General features: G+C 34.8%; 1 protein-coding gene and 1 long non-coding RNA gene across 16 annotated transcripts in view; one reads left to right on the top strand and one right to left on the bottom strand.

Moving 5' to 3' along the window:
- Nucleotides 1–22,907, top strand: part of bbx (BBX high mobility group box domain containing) — a 56,247-nt gene that overhangs the window by 28,891 nt on the left and 4,449 nt on the right. For 6 of the 15 annotated variants that reach the window (XM_087270870.1, XM_087270867.1, XM_087270871.1 and 3 more), the window contains 10 exons: nucleotides 2,887–2,967; nucleotides 3,109–3,183; nucleotides 3,267–3,344; nucleotides 8,838–8,915; nucleotides 11,908–12,760; nucleotides 14,775–14,913; nucleotides 17,734–17,882; nucleotides 18,082–18,171; nucleotides 18,540–18,731; nucleotides 22,033–22,228. In XM_087270870.1, coding sequence (XP_087126996.1) covers nucleotides 2,887–2,967; nucleotides 3,109–3,183; nucleotides 3,267–3,344; nucleotides 8,838–8,915; nucleotides 11,908–12,760; nucleotides 14,775–14,913; nucleotides 17,734–17,882; nucleotides 18,082–18,171; nucleotides 18,540–18,731; nucleotides 22,033–22,228 — 1,931 coding nt within the window. The remainder of the gene's footprint in view (nucleotides 1–2,886; nucleotides 2,968–3,108; nucleotides 3,184–3,266; nucleotides 3,345–8,837; nucleotides 8,916–11,907; nucleotides 12,761–14,774; nucleotides 14,914–17,733; nucleotides 17,883–18,081; nucleotides 18,172–18,539; nucleotides 18,732–22,032; nucleotides 22,229–22,907) is intronic. The other 9 variants (XM_087270874.1, XM_087270876.1, XM_087270873.1 and 6 more) reach the window with 5 other exon arrangements.
- Nucleotides 18,505–22,907, bottom strand: part of LOC147835087 (uncharacterized) — a 33,810-nt gene continuing 29,407 nt past the window's right edge. Inside the window, exons 2-3 of the long non-coding RNA XR_015501276.1 lie at nucleotides 22,125–22,247; nucleotides 18,505–18,644 (exon numbers count right to left, since the gene is read on the bottom strand). This is a non-coding gene — a long non-coding RNA (uncharacterized LOC147835087). The remainder of the gene's footprint in view (nucleotides 18,645–22,124; nucleotides 22,248–22,907) is intronic.

The following is a 22,907-nucleotide window of genomic DNA, read 5'->3' as shown; positions in this document are numbered from 1 at the left end:
ATTACATCATCTGTTTAGAGGAGCTTTACCTGTTGGCTGTATGGGATGTTTAACCAGGAGTTATCTTCGGAATCTCTCTGTTATTAAATGCTATCTCGCACACAGGTTGATGACTGGCGTTGGTGCACAAAGAAAATTTGCTGTTTATTTACTTTTAAAACCTTTAGTTAAAGTTTAAGTTATATTTAAAAACCTTCCAAACATTTTTGAGACAACGTTGGACTATTGTTTAGGATAGACACATATAATTAATAAAGTTACCTCAAAGACATTACAACGTTACAATATATATTGAAAATAGGGTTGCTCATAATAACCGATTGACCGTTAACCGACATTTAATGGTATCAGTTAAATGAATAAAAATATTATTATATATACTTTTAAATGATTGGCTGCATCAGGGGGCGATCACAACGAACACGCTTTTTGCGTTGAGAGGGGCATCTTTTTATTAGTTTACTAATGGCCGCGAGTGTTTTGCGGTGCCTTGCGTGGCGAGTGTTTTTGTCGTTGTAAACTGTGTGCTCGCAGTTAAAAAATATAAACTCTAAGCGGAAAAAGCGTGTTGCGTTAGTCGTGTCTTTTCATTCTTTAATCAAATTAAAGCAGAGATGGGGTTGCTGTTTTTATTTGAAGTAAAAAAAAAACACATGATCAAACAAACATCATATGCCGGTTCTTAAACAGAATTCAGTCAGTGTTTTCGGTTTGTAATCTAAACTTGTCATTTACATGAAACATATCTAGGGCAGGACCATTTCTTTTATTATTTATATTTAGTTTATTCTGTTTTTCTATGCTGTTGGAATAGCTGTAGGTGCTTGAAGATGTGCTGTTGTTCTGTATGCTGTTGTTCACATCTTAAAATAAATCAGTACTTTAAAATGCAATGTTTAATGTATCAGACACAAAATAGACACGTAAATTATTTATTTTATTAAATTAATATTCGGTTAACGAGCAGCGGTTGCCGGTTGGCAAAATTAAACGAAACGAACATCCCTATTTGAAAAGATTTAATAAGAAATATTCATGCATTTTTCTTCGGCTTTAGTCCCTTTATTCATCTGGGGTCGACACAGCGGAATGAACCGCCAACTTATCCAGCATATGTTTTACACAACAGATGCCCTTCAAGCTGCAACCCAGTACTGGGAAAAATAAGAATTATAATTAAATTATTCAGAATTGTGGAATCATTTATGGTTAAAAAGAAAATATTGTTGTTGTTTTTTTTGGAGTAAAGCAGAAAATAAAGCTTAGAAATTACATTAAGAAATCAATTAAATTGTATTAAAATAATATGTATTATTATGGATTTTAATTGCATATTAGAAATATACTACAGTTATATTGTTTTCAATCAAAATAATATATTGCATTATTTATTTTTTGATGCATTTCAGTTGCATAAAAGAAAAAAATCTAAACTTTAAATAATCGGTGTGCAGCTACTTTTTAAAAATGAAAAAAGTAAAGAAGGGAAAGATCAGTAAATTCTATTGTTTTATTTTATTATATAATTTTATTATTAAAATACGGTTTAAATCATTTAAAAATCTAATTCAGTTTGTCAATCTTCGTAAACACCATATTGCCTTTCGGTTCCTCTAATCTGATTTGATGTTTAAAGGCATGCTTTTTTTCTGTAATATGGTAACAACCAGTACAGCGAAGAAACGGCAACATGGCGGCAACATCCAATTATAAGGCTAAAAGAAAATGTCTGTTTCTAAAGTCTTGGAAGCAGACATTGTGGGAACAACACGACAAAAAAATGAAGTGATGTTTTGCACAATGTGCCGTCCGTTTGACAAGTCAGCCACCTTTTGTTAAATAATTTCGAACTGCTATAAAATACCTCCACATTTTCCATACTGCTCTTTTTGTTTGCATAAAACTTTGAATTTCGCTCATTATACGTTTATCCACATTTTTTAAGTATTCAAATTCTAGATTCACAGACGTTATTTTTGACGCATTATTTAAAATATGTGGCTAAAAATAGCTATTAACTTCTCTTCCCTTTTTTTTATTTTTATTTTATTTGGTGGGGCCAGTAGAAATTTTGGCAGGTCATGTAAAAATCTGAATCACTGGCCTGATCAAACAAGGAGAAAAACCATGAGAACCCTGTATGCCCAAAAATCTTATAAGGCATATTTAGAAAAAATATTTAATGATATAATAAAAATATATAAGCATTACGGTTCAGCTCTAAAGACCAATTAATTTTTCAGTAATTTATTTTATTTATTTTTAAATTTTATTAATAATTATTTAAGTATTTTTAATATACTACAAACCACTAAATGATTTCAGTAATTATAATAGAACATTTAGTTTGATCACTTGTTCTTGTATATATTTTAAAGTCAAAAAAAGGTTGTTTAAATTTTACTTAAAGATGAATTTTACACTCAATTACGACAGACCATTATCAGTAAAAGTAAAATATCAAAATGTGTACTAGACACTATAATATATATAATATTATATATTTTTTTAATCTGAATATTATTAAAGCTATAATTATGTTTATTTGAAATACTACTAAAATAGCCTAAGTCAGTGGATTTCATTAAACAAAATGTTGACATAATCATTTGTATGTTTTTCCATTGCTGATGCTTAGTTTTCAAGCACAGCTCATCTCCAGTCACGTTATCTGTCACTTCCTGTTTAGACAGCGTAATTGATGGCTATATATATTTTTTATTTTATTGACTCTACCTGTGGCTTTTCCATCAAACTGTCAACAGAGGGAGGTGTTGAGTTGTAAATGCCAGCGGTCGCTTCAAGGCGAATGTTGATTTAAGATTGTTTGTTTATGGCTTGTTCTACTCCACTGATTTCATTTCTTTATTTTTTGAATGCTTTCAGATTTCCTCCAGCTCTTCCCAGACTGGATGCACAGATGTTGCTAAGCACACTGGGAAATCAGCCCTTTTCCAGCTGGCTGAGGTGAGATTACCTAAAAAACTTGTCTGTCAGACCCATAATACCCTACTTAGCGCTGAGACGTCTCAGATACGGATGGTTGCCTGTGAACGTGTAAATGATTTGCCTAATGATCTGAACGTGTTTTGTTGGACTTCTTCTCAGATTTCTTCCAGTCCAGCACAGTCAGCTGGAGGAAGTAAGAATGCAGAGGACACAAGCTCACTTACACATGTAGAGGTGAGGGACAGTCAAAGCTTTTCTAGTGGGTTCTTTAAATTACATCTGAACACTGATTATGTTCACTTTTATGACCTCCTTAGGCTTCTGGACCGTCTCAGCCAAGCTCACCAGACCTGCCCAAGAGTTGTGTTAAATCACCCCTGTTTCAGCTGGCTGAGGTACAGTACTAAACTAATTTAACATGAGTTTTTGTGATCCAATCCAAAGGGTCAGCTGTAGTTAAGGTTTAAGGTTATGACGGTATGATAACAATATCACGGTTTCATGATATTGTGATCACTGCTCTAAAATATGTTCCTTCTAAATGTCTGGGTAAAAAGCAACCATAGATATTTACATTAAACATCGCCTACGCTATTGTTGTCTGTTGAAAGGAATGCGTCAATAGAGCCACCATTTTAATATAGGGTAGCGCTCCTTTAAAATGAATGTGGGATCAAGATGCAGTGGAGGGCTGGCCATCGGAGCCATAGATACACGCACATATATACATATATCTATGATCAGGAGTTTTCCCGGTAGTCAGGATGCAAATTTTTTTTTAAATTACAAAAATTATGATTTTACATCATATTTTTACATCGATAGATCAGTGACTGCACGGGCATTGATGACAAAGTGTGTGTTTGTGTGCATGGAAATGTATTATCCACCCTCCCTGTTAAATTTGATCTAAACTTTGTCCTGAAACACATCCTCTCTCCAGCTTTCACTTCTAATTCTGAGGGAATAATTCACTCGTAAATAAAGTTTCTGGCAACGCAGTATCTTTTTTTATCGTATTTCATGTACATTGTTTGCCTATTTTATTCAACAAAACTAGCATAAGCCTGGTATTTAGTGCTATACAGTGCTAAAGTCTAATATCTCCAGATTGGCTTTAGTCTTGACTAGTGCGGTTGAATGACATTTGTCCTGGGAGCACTGTATAAATGTGGCGGTGCCATTGACGCATACTCAGGGTCCATATGCGATATCTAGTGTAAATATCTATGAAAAGCAACAACAAAACACAACATATTTTAATTTAAGAAACATTTAAGACATTTCCCAGTACTGGGTTGCGGCTGGAAGGGCATCCGCTGTGTAAACCATGCACCGGAATAGTTGTCGGTTCATTCCGCTGTGGCAACCTCTAAATAAATAAGGGACTATGCTGAAAGAAAATAAATAAATGAACATTTAAAACATTTACAGTAAACATGTCAGGCTAAATAATTCATATAAATCCTTGACTTCTGCTGTCTTTGTTAGTTTCAACAACAGATTTCTTGTGTTGAAAAGGCATCTCTGGATACCTTTCTTTTCTTTGGATATAAAGTAAGCAACTGCACTGTTCAGGTCTATAACATTACAAATGTCTGCTGAATCGCTGAATTTAATGATCAATATTTTAATAAAAATATATACTACATACATGAGTATAAAAATATATACAAACAGATGCCATGAAAAAATATATATGCTGTATAAAAATAGATCAAAAAATCAGATATGCTGTATATGATAGGAATGTCAGCTTTTAATCTTGTCCAGCAACATCACAGCAATTTTGGTCTGAATAGTGTTGTCTTTTGCACCGTTAAGCCCGACCAGTAGCTTTTAATGTGGATGGTCCTTTTCTGCTGGAGATACTGTTGCCCTAAAAAAGGTCTTTGACAACATAAAAAAGTTACATATACCATAGTAACATTATGACAGAAGATGGTAATGGTTTTAAAACCTTGACTTTTCCTAACCGTGGTAAACCTTGAAAACAGGTATCATCCCATGCCTAGGTGTGATCATTACCGTTTCCACCTAGTATCAAAGAAACAATCCAATTTTTAATTCATTCAGCTGATCTCTGGGTCTGGCGGCAGTATTTTTAGCTTAGCTTAGCATAGTTGATTGAATTGGATTAGATCATTAGCACCTCACTCAAAAATGACCAAAAAGCTTAAAAACTTTTACTATTATAAGTTTGACTCTTCTGTAGTTTATGTCATGCACTAAGAACAATGTAAAATTATGTTATGTTAATTAAAGTTATGCTAGATATGGTGAGGAAGTATACTTTTATTCCTTGATTCCAGGTATCTTTGCTGCTTAAAAATCTTGCAATAACTTATAAACATGATGTTTTTAATTTTTTTTGTTATTTTACAATTTTACTAAAACATTGTCATACAAATTGACAAAGGTTAAAAAAGTTCAGCTTAGCAAAACATAAAATAACAAGAATAATATATAAACTCAAAATATTGGAATATCTTTTTAAAAAATAAATAATAATATTTTCCCAGTACTGGGTTGCAGTTGGAAGTGCATGTGCTGTGTAAAACATATGCTGGAGTAGTTGGCGGTTCATTTCGCTGTGGCAACTTCTAAAAATGAGAGCCGAAGAAAAATGAAGGAATGAATGAATAATAATAATATGAAATAATACAGCAATAACATATTTGTCTAATCTATGAATTAGAGCTTAATATCTTAAATACTGTAAACTAGAATGACATATTTATTAGAGCTTATAAATAGGGCAAAGATCACTATTGCTGTATATACTTTGATTTTGTAATGATTTGAAAAAAAAATTATGTTATGAACTGCAGCATAGATAAAAAAAAAATGATGGACTTGCACTTAACGAGAGGATTCAAATCATATTTATGAATCACAATATAGCAACTAACCTTATGTGTTTGTTCAAATAACTTTTAGATTTATAATTACAATTATACATTTATTAATAGAAAAGGAAAATGTTTTGAATTAAATTATATGTTAGTATAATGTTATACAAACTAATCGCTAACTTTCAGCTAATATAAAAAACATTCTAGGAACCAAAAAGTTAGGTAAAAAGCAGGGTATTTTAGTAGATTATTGTAAACTTCAATTGCTAAAACCTGAAATATAAGCTAAAACATTCTGCCTTTTTTTCCCCACAGAACTTTTGTTAACCAATTGCTAGTTTTCGCTATGTAAGCAAATATTTGTCAGTCAATGACCACAGCAGAAACCTTCAGTGACTTACAGAGTGCCAGTAATACTCGTCACTTCTGCTTTTGCTGGTGTTTTACCTGAGAGAATACCAACTTCCTCCATCCATGCAGCCATTTTGATACTGCTGCGTTTCAAGTTGTTGCTTTTGTTGGTGCCAGATCTTGTCAGTGTCATTAATAAGACAAATCAGCTGGCTTTCTTTGCTTTTTGTTAGCACTTCTCTTCTGAAATGGTGTCACAAAATAATCAAGAAAGAATGTGATGCAAGGAATGTAGTTTAAAGCTGAATTTTTATTTTTAAAATCACTATTAATGGTGGCACAGAATGTAACACATGAGGATTGCTGTTTTTAGGCAGTGTTGTTGTTGTTGAATAAAATATTCAATGTAAATACAATATAAAATGCATAGTCTATACATAAAAATGGGCATCACGGTGGCGCAGTGGGTAGCACGTTCGCCTCACAGCAAGAAGGTCGCTAGCTCGAGTGCCGGCTGGGTCAGTTGCCATTTCTGTGTGGAGTTTGCATGCTCTCCCTGTATTGGCATGGGTTTCTTCCGGGTGCTCTGGTTTCCGTTTTATTTTATTTTTTTTGAGTTGTTGCATTTCTCATTAACTTAAATAACTTTAAGGATAGTGCTTGTCTGTTCCCAGCAGGCACACAACATCATAAGACGTTAATATTAGGTTAGTTTTAGATCATGACGACAGGTGACCAAAACTCAATGTCTAGCTACCGTCTAAGAATGTTATTTTGACGTCCAGTAATGACATTGATATTTGGTTGATTTAAGGTTGTGTTGGAAAGTGACCAAACCCCAACGTCTGATAGATGTCATAGTGGTAACATCCACACAACGTCAAGGAGTAACATGATTAGACGCTGATATTTTGTTGATTTTAGGTTGGACATTGACTTTGGGTTCTGACATCAACCCGATTTTCATTTCCAAACAAAATCCACCATCTCTACGACGTTGGGGTACAACGTAAATATGGCGTCATGATGTCCTGAGCCTGCAGGGTTACTAATAAAACTGGACAAAAGCACTGAAATGGCTTAATAACAACTTGTACATATTTAAAAATAGGGCTGCACGATATTGGAAAATATCAATATTTTTAAATCTGCTATATATATTACAATATGAATACAACTTTATTATATTATTTACTACACTAGTTGCATAACTATTTGCAAAAAATTATATATATATATATATATATATATATATAGTCTTCGTTTTATACTCAATTTAATAAAATTAATTGTTTAATTTGTCAAAGTTACAAATGGAACAATTTCTTAAGCATGAATGCTTTTAAAATCCATTTGTGAAAATGAAATACTACTTGCATAAAGTCAGAGACCATTTTTTAATTGAATATATTGTTTCACGCAGTAGTGAATTAAAATACACTCAAAAAAATGTGTGAAACACACAAGTATTGAGTTTTATCTGGGGACAGCTTAATTGTTTTATGTACAATCTACTTGTAAAAACGAATAAGTTAGTTCCTTCATGTTGTCCCAACACAAATCGATTGCGTGGAACCCAGTGTTTTTCACATTGTAGGATCCAAATTGATAGCATTTTATATTTATTTGGTGTGGTTTTATTGTATTTCTATATTATTTAAAGTAAGTAAAAAAAAATAATAATAATAATTACTAATACTTTCCTTCTTACACTTTACAGACCTGAAACTTGCCTACAGCACTTATTCATTGTTGCTCTTATAGTTGTGTAAATTGCTTCTTTGTCCTCATTTGTAAGTCGCTTTGGATAAAAGCGTCTGCTAAATGACTAAATGTAAATGTAAAGTACAAACTACCAATTTGACACATGGTGATAATGCAGCATTTACTTTGCCATTACTTTGCAATAATGCTTAAAATCAACAGTTCTGCATTAAAGTAAAATGGGTTGTGAACACAATTTTAGATTGATTGGGCCGACTCTGTAGGAGAGTGTATATGCATAAAATATAAGAAACGATCAACAAGCATAGATAAAATCAATAAATAAAAAGATACAAGTTAAATAAACAGCTTATTGTCGTTTTCTGAGGAGTCGAACTGTATTCAGATGTACAGTAATTGAATAATCAAATGTAAGATAATACTGCTTAGTCTCTCGTTTTATAAACAATTCAATAAAATTAATCATTTTTTAAATTGTTTAAGTTACAAACTATTTCTTAAGCCTGAATGCTTTTAAAATCCTCACTGTCAGAGGCCTCAAAAACACTTGCGAAATGATCAGTTATAATCCAGACTCAACGTTGTGTTTACTCGCGATGTGACTATGGTAAATGATCACATTGCGATATTGATGCTGAAACGATATATTATGCAGCCCTATTTAAAACTTATTTTTGTTATTATAGGGGAAACATCATTATTTTTATTTCTTTATGATTTAAAATACTGACTCTTTGCTTTTTCAAAAGAAGGAAAGTGTTCCTGCACAGTGCAGTTTGCTTATGAAATATCTTTATTAACTGCAAAAAACCTCTTAGCAACCACATAGCAACACCCTTGCAACCTCCTATAATACCCTATTAGTGTCACATCACGTTTTGCATGTTCAAAAATCACTTTCCTAATGCTCTTGTTCTAGTCAGTGGTTATAATGTGTGTGTTTGTGTGTCTCTGTAGCAGATCTCTTCCAGTAGGTCTCCGTCAGCATCTGAAGGGAGACAGTGTGGCCAGTCGGCCCTTTTCCAGCTCGCTGAGGTACATCAACATCCCACACACACACACAGGATAATGAAACATTACAAGACATGAGGATGAATCTTGTGCTGCATGCAGTATTTGATATTATAGTGCAGAATTAAAGATCAGTGAGGCAGTGGCTGGTGTTGACCGGTTGGCATGGACAGTGGCAGGCAATGTTATGTAATGAATGCAAGGATGATTTTGATGCATATGCTGCCACCTGGTGGATGTTTATATATTATTAAGTCACTAAAATTGACTTGATATGTAGTATTTTACTCTATCATATAGGTGGGGGTGGAAAATACTAATCATTTATCTCTTTTTAAACTTGAATCAGTCTTTAGGTTAAAAAAAAAAACTTTATTATTGTCATTTACTTAAGTTGTATTGACCTTATTCTAAAATGCGGAAGTGCGCCTGTTTTCGCGATTGTTTTAGAACTTCTGATTCAGTCGCCTATGGGAGAAATGACTAGGAATAATAAACGGCAGAAAACGGTCAAACTACTTGCTCTACAAACAAATGTTTGTATGACTATACAGACTAAGTAGATTAATATAATAAGGAAATATCAGTTTGCAACATCAAACAGCAAAACGAGCAGTTTTTAATGTCTAAAAATTAATGGAAGTGAATGAAACCGAAAGTCTCGAGCCAAAAAGAAACAAATGGCTGCACCCGCTCGTCGGCAAAGAATAAGGTGAATAATGCAGGGGTTCCCAAACTTTTCACTCTGTGATCCCAAAAATAACAATTCCAGTGACTCGCAACCCCCACTATCCTCCGAGGTGGTTTTAAACATACAAATATAGCACACAACAATGCACACACACCAAAAATTCCATATAAACACAAGCATATTGCCAACACAAAATGCAACAGTCTAACAACAAGATACTTTTTCATAGTCAATTATTCATTTGTTTAATTTAATATTAACCTCACCTGTTGAGACTGGTGGGTATAATGTTTACAGCACAAGTCTATTCTTGGTTTTATTTAGGAGACCACCACTTGGAGATCATTATCCATGTTCATTTATGGCCTTTATTTTTAATGTAGCCTTTGTGCGTGCCGTAAAGGTGTTAAAGTTTAACTAGTGCTGTAAATTAATATAACATATTATATTATATATAATACATGTTAATATAACAATCACAGAAGGGGTCACAATCCAATGGGGGAAAAAATCATTGAAAAAGTGATGGGTTTTTAATTAGCATATTGTTTTTTTATATATATAACTATTAAATATTATTTTTAATCATTGGAAGGTGGATAAAATAGTTAAAAAATATAAAAAATAGTTTAATAAAAATTTCTTTGATTTTTGGAAATCACCAAGCAATCCTCATTGTCCCTTGACCCCCACTTTAGGAGCCACTTATATAATGTATAAAAAATGACCAGTTGTATACAATATGCATTTGCTGAATGTACTTAGCAATATGTTAATGCAGTTAGTACATGTTGTTTTAATAATATTTAGATGTTTTTTAAGGAAAATAAGACAGAAATATTGATAAAGAACAGGATTTGTGACAGTAAAATACTACTTGACTAAAGTCTGAGACCTTTTTTAATTAAATATATTGTTTCACAATTAAAAACACTCAAAAATATGTTTGCCATTTGTTCAAACTACTTGTTTAAAATGAGCTGAAACAACACAATTGTTGAGTTTTATTTAGGGACAACATAATTGTCTTTTGTTCAATCTACTCAAATTTGTAAACTAGCTGGTTAACTTAATTCCTTCATGTTGTCCCGACACGAATCAGTTGTGTGGAACACAATATTTTTCACAGTGTTGGATCCAAATGAATAACATTTTATTTTATTGTTAATTAGTGTAGTTTTATCGTATTTTATATTATTTAAAGCATTTACAAACTACCAATTTGACATATGGTGACAATGTAGTCTTTACTTTGCAGTTACTTCACAATCAATTACTAACATTTCAAATCAACGGTTCAATATTAAAATAAAATGGGTTGTGAACACAATTTCATTTTGACATTCATGCAGCTTATATGACATCCAGTAGCCCAGTGGTTCTCAATTTTTCATCAAGTACCACCTCAGAAAAAAAATTGTCTCTCCAAGTAACACCATAATGACGAGGCAGATTAATTCCTATTATTAAGTATATTTATTATTGTCAGACACTTTAGTAATTAAAAATAGTTTGAACATTAACACTGTACTGCTTATAGGTATAAAAAAATGTAAATAAAGACTAACAAAATAAAAAGTCAACATTTAAAATGTGCTTTTCAAAGCTAATTAAAGATAGTAGGCTACTATTTTTAAAGTAAAAAGAAAACTGTACTTAAATGTAAAGTGTTAACAAATAGTAACCTATTCATCAAAACCTATAAATGTTACTTGAACCTCGTAAATATACTCTATATGTTATCATATTCATAGATAAACCATTTCTGATATATTTTGAAATATGTTGCATGTACACATGACCCATTTGTATATCTGTGAAATCTAAACATTTTATCTAAACAACTTGTATTTTAAACGATTTGGAGTTACATATTTTAAATTAGAAGTTCGATCTGCTTACTGGCAAAGTTGAGAATCCTTTAACTTTATGCAAATGAAGAGTGACTTTCTTGAGCGACAGCCAATAGAAGCACCATTAGAGCTCACATGATCCTCTCTCAGCTCCCTCAGAGGCCTGTTGTATTCTCCGTGCTGTAGACATACACAGACCTGCATTTGCAACAGATCGCCACTCTGAGCGACAAAGTTAAAACTACAAAATTATCTCACCCATTTACTTCAGGTTTTGGAGCCTCTTCTAAAGTTGTGATGAGTTTGATTCAAGTGTGTTTGATTAGGGAGAGGTTAAAATTGTGTAATGTTGGTGTGCCTTTGGGAACAGGGTTGGGAAACACTGGCCTATTAGACTAGAATATCAATACCACTGTTTCTTTTCATCACAAAGCTCCATCATAACATGATGTCATTGTCCATCCATATATAGATGTGTTTGGCCTCTGAGGCTGAAAAGATGGAAGCTCGATCATCTCAGCCGTCTGGCGGTTCTTCCTCTTTATGTGCTCAGAGTAGCACAGAAATCCCAGACCGTGAAGAGCAGAAAGAAACTTCTGAGCTTCCTCACACCACATCTTCATCATCCTCTACCTCCGGCTCAACTTCGTCTACCCCTACTGAAACCAGCCCATGTAAAACACCCAAGAAGAAGAAAAAGAAGAAAGAAAACAAGGAGTCAGATGAAAATCCGGCTTCGCCTAAAAAGATGAAGAAACGGCAGTCGCCCGAGTCGGACCTGGACAGCGTGACGTTCACCATCGAAGCGGTAGTGAAAGGAGCTTGGGGTTCAGAAGAGACGCCCAAGAAGAAACCCCGTCCCTCAGAGAGCGAAAGCAGCCCGACTGCGGAACAATCTCCGTCTGTGAAGAAGAAAACAAAACCCAAACCAAAAAAACAACTGAAGTTAAAAGACGACGCCATGCAAGAAGAGGAAGAAGATGAAGACAAAGTTGCAAATAAGCCTCAGGATGTTGAGATGATAACCGAGGAAGCTCCCATGACCCCTAAAACAGAGTGTGAGGATGAATTTGATGTAAAAGTGGAGCCCCCTTGTGGCATGGAGGACGCAATGTTGCAATTCTCTCCCATGGAGCCAACAGAAGTGGACGAGAAAGAAGACTCTGACGCCAAACCACTTGAAAGCAGACAGGAAGATAAAGACCCAGAGGTGAAGCAGGAGGTCTGTGGGTCCAGGAAGTCTGAGAGAAGCTGTAAAGGAGCGCTTTATAAGACTCTGGTGTCTGAAGGGATGCTCACATCGCTGAGAGCAAATGTAGACAGAGGTAATGCGTTCTGCATTTTGTTGATTTTATCATATGCTGGATGTGAAACTGATAACCGGTTAGTTCCAATTAATGATGTGGGGCAAGTAGTAGCATGGAAAAAATATACTTCCCGTTTTTAACGCCTCTGTGTTTTATTCTGCAATGTGACAACACCACAGAAAGAGTACTGTGCTTTCTAGCATTTTATCTAAAAACGTGTTTTTGAGGGTCATTGGACTTCCACTCTAGAGCTGAAGATATATTTATTTGATCTCGTATTGTACTGAATTTAATTTAGTTTTTACCCTTAAGGGAATAGCTCTAAAAATACACCAAATCATTTACTCACCCTCAAGTGACTACAAGTCTTTGAGTTAATGAGATTTTGTGTGTGTGGGTTAAACACAAAAGAAGAGATTTCGAAGAATGTTGGAAACTGGTAGCCTTTGTCATCGATACTGTGGTCATACTTGTCAACATTGGGATGTGAAAATAAGGGATATGTCCAGCATAATAAGGGACCCACCCCCCCCTAATAAAATCCCCACATTGCTAAATCTGTTCTTCTGGAGATGTTTTCTCGTAAACAAACAGTTAAACGGTCAATAATAGACTGGCCCATGCCTAGTCAGTAATTTTCATTCATTCATTCATTCATTTTCTTGTCGGCTTAGTCCCTTTATTAATCTGGGGTCGCCACTGTGGAATGAACCGCCAACTTATCCAGCAAGTTTTTACATAGCTGATGCCCTTCCAGCCGCAACCCATCTCTGGGAAACATCCACACACATTCACACACACACTCATACACTACGGACAATTTAGCCTAGCCAATTCACCTGTACCGCATGTCTTTGGACTGTGGGGAAAACCGGAGCACCCAGAGTAAACCCACGCGGAGGCAGGGAGAACATGAAAACTCCACACAGAAACGCCAACTGAGCCGAGGTTCGAACCAGCAACCTTCTTGCTGTGAGGTGACAGCACTACCTACTGCTACTTTAAAAATACACACATCTAACGTTATAATGAAAGCATTTGACTGCTTTCCTAAATTCTTATGCTTATTTAGAACAAAATTAGTTGTGTTTGAAAAAACCCCTACCAAGATCGAATTTGTTGGATGGTATTATTATCAATTATGTTTATATGTCTGTTCAAACACACACCCAGAACCCAGACTTTCACTCTGCTTCAAATCACGCATACAAAATCAGTTTGGAAACAGCGTATATTTATCACTATAGAGCATTTCAGTTAACAGTCATGCATCCGCAATATGACTGTTTTGAGGATTGTATAAGAGGGCCGACGGCACCTGTAATGGAAAAGAAATGAATCGCACCGTTTTTATGTTCATATTTAAGTGTTTTCATGCCTAATCAAAATAAAAGCACAGAACCGACTCACATTTAAGAGCAAGGAATGTCCCCTGGTGGTTCAGCGGTATAGGTTGCAAATAGGGAGGATTGGCTCTTTAATGTTTATTGCCACCCTTCAGAGAAAGACTGAAAATGTGGGAGAAATACGGGAAAATACCTTTACGAGATGATAGTGCAGGGGTGGCCAACCTTGTTTCTGGAGAGCCACCTTCCTGTAGATTTCAGTTGCTACCCATATCAAACACACCTGAACCAATTAATTAGGACCTGAACACCACGTGATAATTACAGGCAGGTGTGTTTGATATGGGTTGCTACTGAAATTTGCAGGAAGGTGTCTCTCCAGGAACAGGCTTGGTCACCCCTGTGATAGTGGGATAGAATTGTAAAATACGGAAGAATCCAGGGAAAAACGGGAGGGTTGACAGGTATGACTGGTAACATTCTTCAAAATATCTTCTTTAGTGTTTAACAGAAAAAAAGAAGCTCAACTAGTTTTGGAATAAGATGAGGGGGAGGATATCATGACAGAATGTTTTGCTGAACTATCCCTTCAATATGATTCGGATGGCTGGGATTTGAAATAATTTAACGTGAAAGTGAAAGAATTTATGAATGAATGAAAAACATGTTTCTGGTTTGTTTTCTAGGAAAAAGAGGTTCAATGCGAGGGAGTGTGTCAGATCATGAGGGCAGCTGGAATGACGAGAACTGGGGATTTTCTCAAGCTGCTACCAGCAACCCGAAGAAACTCAAGAAGTCCAAGTCTAAAGATGAAACCACCCCAGGGTGAGCTGGAATTTCTCCATCACATTATTCACTGAGGATGCAGTGATTATTCCTGTAAAAGAGTTATTCTTTTGTTATTATTCATCCTATTGAGGCTGCTTTTAACTAGCTGATTAATCAGATTATAAAAAAGGCAATTTTCTACAAACATAATCTACAAAATCACTGAAATATAATCATGTCGGGGCTTAAAGTGGTGTCAATGAAAATGTATATCTTTATTCAAGCATGTTGCTGTTATGGTAATTTGCTAAGTAAAAGTGTAGTTGTGCTAAATATTGTATAACTTTTTTTATTTGCTCTGTGTTTTAATTGTATGATTTGCGATAACACAAGGCTTATTAAGGAATGTACAGAAGAACGACTCAGTAGGTAGCACGATCGCATCACAACAAGAAGGCTGCTGGTTCAAGCCTCGGCTGGGCTAGTTGGCATTTCTAGGTGGAGTTTGCATGCTCTCCCTGTGTTCGCGTGGGTTTCCTTCGGATGCTCCAGTTTTCCCCACAAGTTCATAGTCATGTGGTATAGGCTAAAATTGACCGTAGTTATGTGTGAATAAGTGTGTATGGAGGTTTCCCAGTGATGGGTTGCAGCTGGAAGGGCATCCGCTACATAAAACATATGCTGGATAAGTTGGCGGTTCATTCCACTGTGGCCATCCCTGATTAATAAAGGGACTAAGCCCATTGGTGTATTTTTAGAGCTATTCCCTTAAGCCATTCCCATTTTTATCAGTAGTCGCTACAGCAAAATGAACCGCAAATTATGTTTAATATAAATATGATACAATAGAAATATGTTACATAAATAGTATGCTTCGTGAACTTTTTTTGTTGCCTATGCATTTTGTGCATGCTAAAATTTAACACAATTCAGGCTGATATGCTTGCCAAAATACATACTTTCCCTTTTTGACACCTTTGTGTTTTATTCTGCAAAAGTGACAACACCACAAAAGAGTATAAATTGTGCTTTCTAGCGTTTTATTCAAGAAAGTGTTTCTCAGGGTTTTTGGACCTCCACTGTAGAACTCAAGATATATTTATTTATTTATAAATATGATATAATAGGGACGACAAGGTGGCTCAGTGGTTAGCACTATTGCCTCACAGCGTGAAGGTCCTGGCTTGGTCAGTTGGCATTTCTGTGTGGAGTTTGCAAGTTCTCCCTGTGTTGGTGTGGGTTTCTTCCGGGTGCTCTGGTTTTCCCCACAGTCCAAAGACATGGTGAATAATATACCGCAATATATAGCACAATGTATAATGCAATATATATCACAATATATACCGCAATATATATCATGAAATGTACAGCAAAATATACCGCAATATATCACATTATATACCGCAATATATATCACAATATATATTATAATATGTACCGCAATATATCACAATATATACCGCAATATATATCACAATATATAATGCAATACATATCACAATATATACCGCAATATATATGATAATATGTACCGCAATATATACCGCAATATATATCACAATATATACAAAATATACCACAATATATACCGCAATATATATCACAATATATACAAAATATACCACAATATATACCGCAATATATATCACAAAATATACCACAATATATATCACAAAATATACCACAATATATACCACAATATATGCTGCAATATATATCACAATAATTATATATATATATATATATATATATATATATATATATATATATATATATAGATAGATAGATAGATATATCTCAAAATATACCGCAATATATATCACAATATATACCAATATACAGTTGAAGTCAGAATTATTAGCCCCCCTGAATTATTATCACCCCTGTTTATTTTTTTCCCCAATTTCTGTTTAATGGAGGGAAGATTGAATCAACACATTTCTAAGCATAATAGTTTTAAAAAACTGTTTCTAATAACTGATTTATTTTATCTTTGCTATGCTGACAGTAAATAATATTTTACTTGATGTTTTTTAAGACACTTCTATACAGCTTAAAGTGACATTTAAAGGCTTAACTAGCTTAATAAGGGGAACTAGGCAGGTTAGGGTAATTAGGCAAGTTATTCTATAACCATGGTTTGTTCTGTACACTCTCGAAAAAAATAAAGGGGCTAATAATTTTGTTCCAAAAATATTTTTTTAAAAATTCAAAACTCCTTTTATTGAAGTCGAAATAAAACTAATAAGACTTTTTCCAGAAGAAAAAAATATTATCAGATATACATCACATCACAAAATATACCACAATATATACCGCAATGTAAATCATAATATATACCGCAGAAAAACAAATCGCGATGTCAGATTTTTTCAATATCATGCAGCCCTACACTAAAGGCTAAAAAAGTTAACCAACATGCTCAGGGCTGATTGATATAATGTTATAAATTATCAGTTTCTCAAACAAACCCACCATTTAGCCTCGTAAGAGCTCAAGGTATAGTCAGTGTATTTATTTTGTTTTGCCTGTGTATGCACTTTTTCCCCTTTTAATTGCATATTATGAATCATCAAGTACAAATAATCATCTTAATACGTTTAATTGTTGAAAATAATGTTGTAAACTAACTTGACGCATTTCTCAAAAGCCGTCCATTTCTGTGCATTCGATGAGTAACTCTTACGTAGCATAACATTACACATTTCAAGCATGCACCATACTCATATTTGTCACCCCATGATCATAGTTTACCAGTATACAGTTCCATTGTATGTCACTGTGCAAGATTGGAGTTAATCTAGAAGAGCCTGAATTCAGGTGAGCAGAAGCTGCACACAGACACACCTAATGCTTTACTGTCTATAAACTTCTCAGACTAGGAAAGCTTGAGGAGGAGTTCGAGAAAAAGTTCAACAGCTTACCACAGTACAGCCCCCTGACATTTGACAAAAAGAGCGTGGCGGTCACCAAGAAGAAAAAAAACAGTACGTCCAGCCCTCCCGAACCGCCCAAAACCTGCAAGGGTGAGTGCGCTCCATGCATGGAAACTGACATCACTTCCTCAAGGCCCACACACACTCCTCATTTCCTCATTGGCTTTACTTTCTTAGGAACTAGTCATCTCATGTTCAGAATGACATGATCTCCATCTAACATAGCATGCTGTGTTGTATTTTTTTTATTATTTTATTTTTTTTGCTATTTTATTGCTTTTGAAATTAGGTTCATCCTCATCTCAGAAAAAGACCTTATTCCACAAGATAGTGAACAAGTACAAACACAGGAAGGAGAAATCCAGTGGCACAGACAAAGGTGAAACTGCACAGCCATTAAAAACTGTTTTTCATTTTCTGTTCAAATGTCACGTGTGTGTGTGTGTGTGTGTGAGTGTTGGAAACTGTGCCCGTTTGTATTGGTTGTTGTTTGTCCGTGGTTTATCTGGTGTTTCAGTATTTCCTGCCACAAAGAATTGAACGTGGTCATATCTAGGTCATTGTGTAGTCTTTCCTTAAATGGGCACCCGTGCCACCTTTATGTAAATACTATCGTCCAGTAAGCCACAATACAGCTAGATGAATCCCATTTTGTATGCCTAAAGCATCATTTATTTTCAGAATGTCTGCATTGTGATGTTGTTTCTTCTTTTTTTATTTGTTCATGTATTTATTGATTTATTTTAGAAGTCGCCATGTTTGAGCCTGTGGCTACAGAAAGCAGTCCAGCGGTGAAGTCGAGCAGTCCGTGTGTGTCTCCTTCTCCCGAACCGCAGAAGATTTTGGACATACCTGTGGGAAGTCAGAAAAGAAAGGCTCGGAAGAATAAAATCACACATTTGGTGCGCACGGCTGATGGTCGTGTTTCACCTGCAGAGGGTGAGCTGAGCCACAGTTTCCTGTTGCAGAGTTTTATTGAACATTTCTCAGTAGCTAATTTAGTCCAGAGACGTTGTGTACTCTTTTAAACCATAGGTCTCAAACTCAATTTCTGGAGGGCCGCAGGTCTGCACAGTTTTGTTCCAAACCTAATCAAATGCAGCTGATCCAAATAATCAAGTCGTTCAAAACCAATAGAGATTATTAAGCAGGTGTGATTTGGAGGTGGTTAAAGCTGAACTATGCAGAGCTGTGGCCTTCCAGAAATTAAGTTTGAGACCATTGCTTTACACTAATAATTGAAATGCTTTCTTCCCCTTTATATTGGAATGTCTTGTTTATTTTTTTCTTAGTTAAATTGACTTATTTATACAAAAACCCTTTAAAAATGTAATTCAGTTTAACAGTAGTTTATGCATCAAATAATATAATGTGCCATTTGAGCATATAAACTAATTCACTGTCATTTTATTATTTTTTTTAAACCTTTTTTATTATTTTTTTAGACATTAAAACATAACAACTTACAACTTTGGTCCAACAAACATTCACACCACAATTGACAATAAAGCATGCAATATACAAACAATCCATAAATAAGTATAGTAATAACAGATTAATACAATAAAAAAATCATAATATTACAATTAAAGTAAAGTTACAAAAAGGAAATAAATAATGAGATAAATACTATAATAAATAAATAATAAATAAAATAATAATAATCTTCTGTTTTAAACTAAATTGGTCTGATCTTCTTCAATTCAACTATTTCTTGCAGAATTAATGTTTTTAAAGTAAGCCATGAAAGGTTGCCTGATTTTATTGAATTTGTCTTCTTTCTTTTTTGGGAGAATCTGATTTTCTTCAGTTCCAAATGTTTCATTACATCCCTCACAAGATCTATATATGTAGGAGCGGCTTTCTGTTTCCAGTTTAATTCACTGTTATTTTAAATGAATTCTTTTCCACTATCCTTCAAAATTCTAGTTTTTACCATAGACTGTAAAATATATAGACATAGTGTCCGTGACGTCACCCATAGGTTTCTGAAGAGTGCAAAAGAAGCCACAAGTAGGCGCGGCCAACCGTCGCCATTTTGCTCCAGCTTCATCACACCCACGGCAGGATACCAAACAAGGGCAAAGAGGCGGAGAGTGAGCGGAGCTCCAGACACCTGCTGGCATTTAGCTTGGACCTGGTTCAGACACACTTTACTTTGGGAGAATGCTTAATACTTTATCACCTGTGACTCGTTTGTATTCTGACCACTTGTGCTTGGTTGTAAACTATATCAATAAAGTGTTTAGACTTTTAAAAACACTGCTGTAATACATTGAGCCACTAAACATTGTTCTTATGACGTTTTTTAACAGAAGGAAAACGCGAATTACTTCCAAACACTTCAGATATAGTCCGTGTTAGTTAATGTAAGACTATTGATGAAATAACAGCATAACACTGTATGACAACGCTTCAGATGACAACGCTAGAGCCTACAGCTAATCAATTCATCAGATTCTGAAGTGCATTACAGCTCTAAATATAAATATAAACGATAAATGATCTTAAATAAAACAAATACATGTTTAGAGATGGTATATAAGTATATAACTTTACTCACATGGGAAACGGAGGCCACGTGAATGGTTTGTGAGCACAATTAAGTGCTCTCAGCATGCCATGCCATCTAATAATTGTAGGAAACAAGTCCAAAAGGCAGTTGACTCTGTAAAGCCACATAAAACAACACAGAAATACGATAAATATGCCGAGTTCAGTGGCTAATCTGCAGGATTCAGCTGAGGTGACGTGACTGCGACCAACGAGACCTAGCTGTCACTCAAGTGGCCACTCCCTTAATTATGCAAACTTTATAAAACTTAATATAAAGGAAACGGATGAGTTATAAAAAAATTCACCTGAATATTAGCTGTATTAACCAAAATCATTTTTTGTACCAGGCTGTAAACACCTTTTTTTCTGCTGTAAAGTTGGCCATTCTAACAGTGGGCTCAATTGAAATTTGCTCTGTTTTGGAGCCAGTAGTGGCCAGGACTAGCAGAATTTCGGATGAATTGCAGTTTTAGTTACTTCCATATTGGCTTCCTGAGGGAGAGCGGGAGGTTGCCGCTTGGTTTTTACCTGTTTGTTCGTAAGATGTTCGTATCAATTTACAATATAATCTATAATTTATTCATTCATATATTATTTTAACAAATATGTAATAGTTTGAATCAAAGTATAGCATTATTTCTTAAATGTTTTTTCATTTTATTGTCATTTAAGTTGTTTAAATCATTATTATGCTATAACATATTAATATGTAGGCAACACAGTGGCTCAGTGGTTAGCATTGTCACCTCACAGCAAGATGGTCGCTGGTTTGAGTTCCACTGGGCCATTTGGCATTTCTGTGTTCAGTTTGAATGTTCTCCCTGTGTTGGCGTGGGTTTCCTCCGGGTGCTTCGGTTCCCCCACAGTCCAAAGACATGCACTATAGTTGAATTGAATGAGCTAAATTGGCCGTAGTGTATGTGTGTGCATTAGTGTGAATGGATGTTTCCCAGTACTGGGTTGCGGCTGGAAGGGCATGTGCTGTGTAAAACATATGCTGGATAAGTTGGCGGTTCATTTCGCTGTGGCGACCCCAGATAAATAAAGAGACTAAGCCGAAGGAAAATGAATGAATGAATATCAATATAAAATAACACTTTAATAGTTTAATAGTTTACTTTTATAAATTTAATTAAGTTATTACAGGAAACCATTTGATGGAACTTTTTGCGATTTGTTTTAGGATTTTGATTTGCATTGTAGTAGAAAAAACATTATATATAAATAAATAAAATGAAGCCTTTGCAAATATTATAAACATGTATTTAGGGTTCACCCACTAAGCAACAAATCAAATTCTTTGCATTTAAAGTAATTATTCTTTATAGACAACATTTATAATAAACAAGCCTCATTTCACTGTCATCATTTCAAACCTCCAGCATGTGGGAAATGAGCTTTATAAATTTTCACGTGCCTCTTTCATTCAGCACAGTGGGTGATATGCTTGACTGATATATATTGCTGATATATTGCAATAACAGAACTTAACCACTGATTCCACAGTAGATTACAGACATGTTTGTAACACATGTACCACAACCAGAAATAAATAATAGTATTGGCCAATAAAAGATTACTCTGATAAAACCAACCACATTAACTATGTCACTTCAACTCAGCATGGTGGAAATTTTAGGTCACTGATATGACTGGATTCTTTAAAATCATTTCTCTGTTGCAGCAGAAGACAAATCTAAGGATCAGACCAAGAATCAAGATGAAAAGCCATTCACTCAAGAGACATTATGCAATAGAGGGGTTTGCTACACTGACCCGAGATCAGCAGAAGCAGACTTGACAGATGCGCCCGGCAGCCTCCCGGCCTTCTTCAGCTTAGCTGCTCTTGCTGAGGTTGCAGCCATGGAGAACGTGCACAGGTAGGGTGTGCGATGTTTACTGTGTAAGGAATTATTGTGACAGTTAACTAATATGACATTAACATGACAGTTAAGTTAATACATATAATAAAACACAAACACAATTTTATCTGTAAAAGATCATTTCATTTCTTCTAAGAATTTAAAACTCAGCATTTTTTTAACTAAAGGCTGTGAATGTTGTGGAGTCTCTGAATTTGTATTGCCATTCATGTTGACCTTTCCAAAATGACAGACCTGTCAATGTGTCTGCAGCAGTCAATACAAATCATTGAATGTAATATAATGCCTTATGAAACTGTTCATAAGCATTGTTTTGTTTAATGTGGTTACCATGGTAACTGCAATATTTCAGTCATTCCATAAGCTCCACCTAGTTGAATGGATTTGCATTTTAATAAATGGTTTAAAAAAACAGGTCATCAAACCAGTGTCCTGCAGACTTTAGTGCCAACTTGCCTCAACATGCCTGCCTGGAAGTGTCGAGGGCTGTATACAAAATCACCCCTACACCCTATTCATTATTGCCTACTTTACGGTAATATATACATTGCGACACTTAAAGGAATGAATGAAAACAAGTGAATGAATTGGAGCAGTTTTCTTTGTACTTTGCTGGTTGATAGATTAATTAGACAAATTCGATTTGTAACGTCTTGGTCAGGACCTGTGATTGTTA

This window comes from Danio rerio, chromosome 10, assembly GCF_052040795.2.
Source record: "Danio rerio strain M-AB ecotype USA chromosome 10, GRCz13ab, whole genome shotgun sequence".
Lineage (NCBI taxonomy): Eukaryota > Metazoa > Chordata > Actinopteri > Cypriniformes > Danionidae > Danio > Danio rerio.
This window is presented reverse-complemented; position numbering and strand designations above follow the sequence as displayed.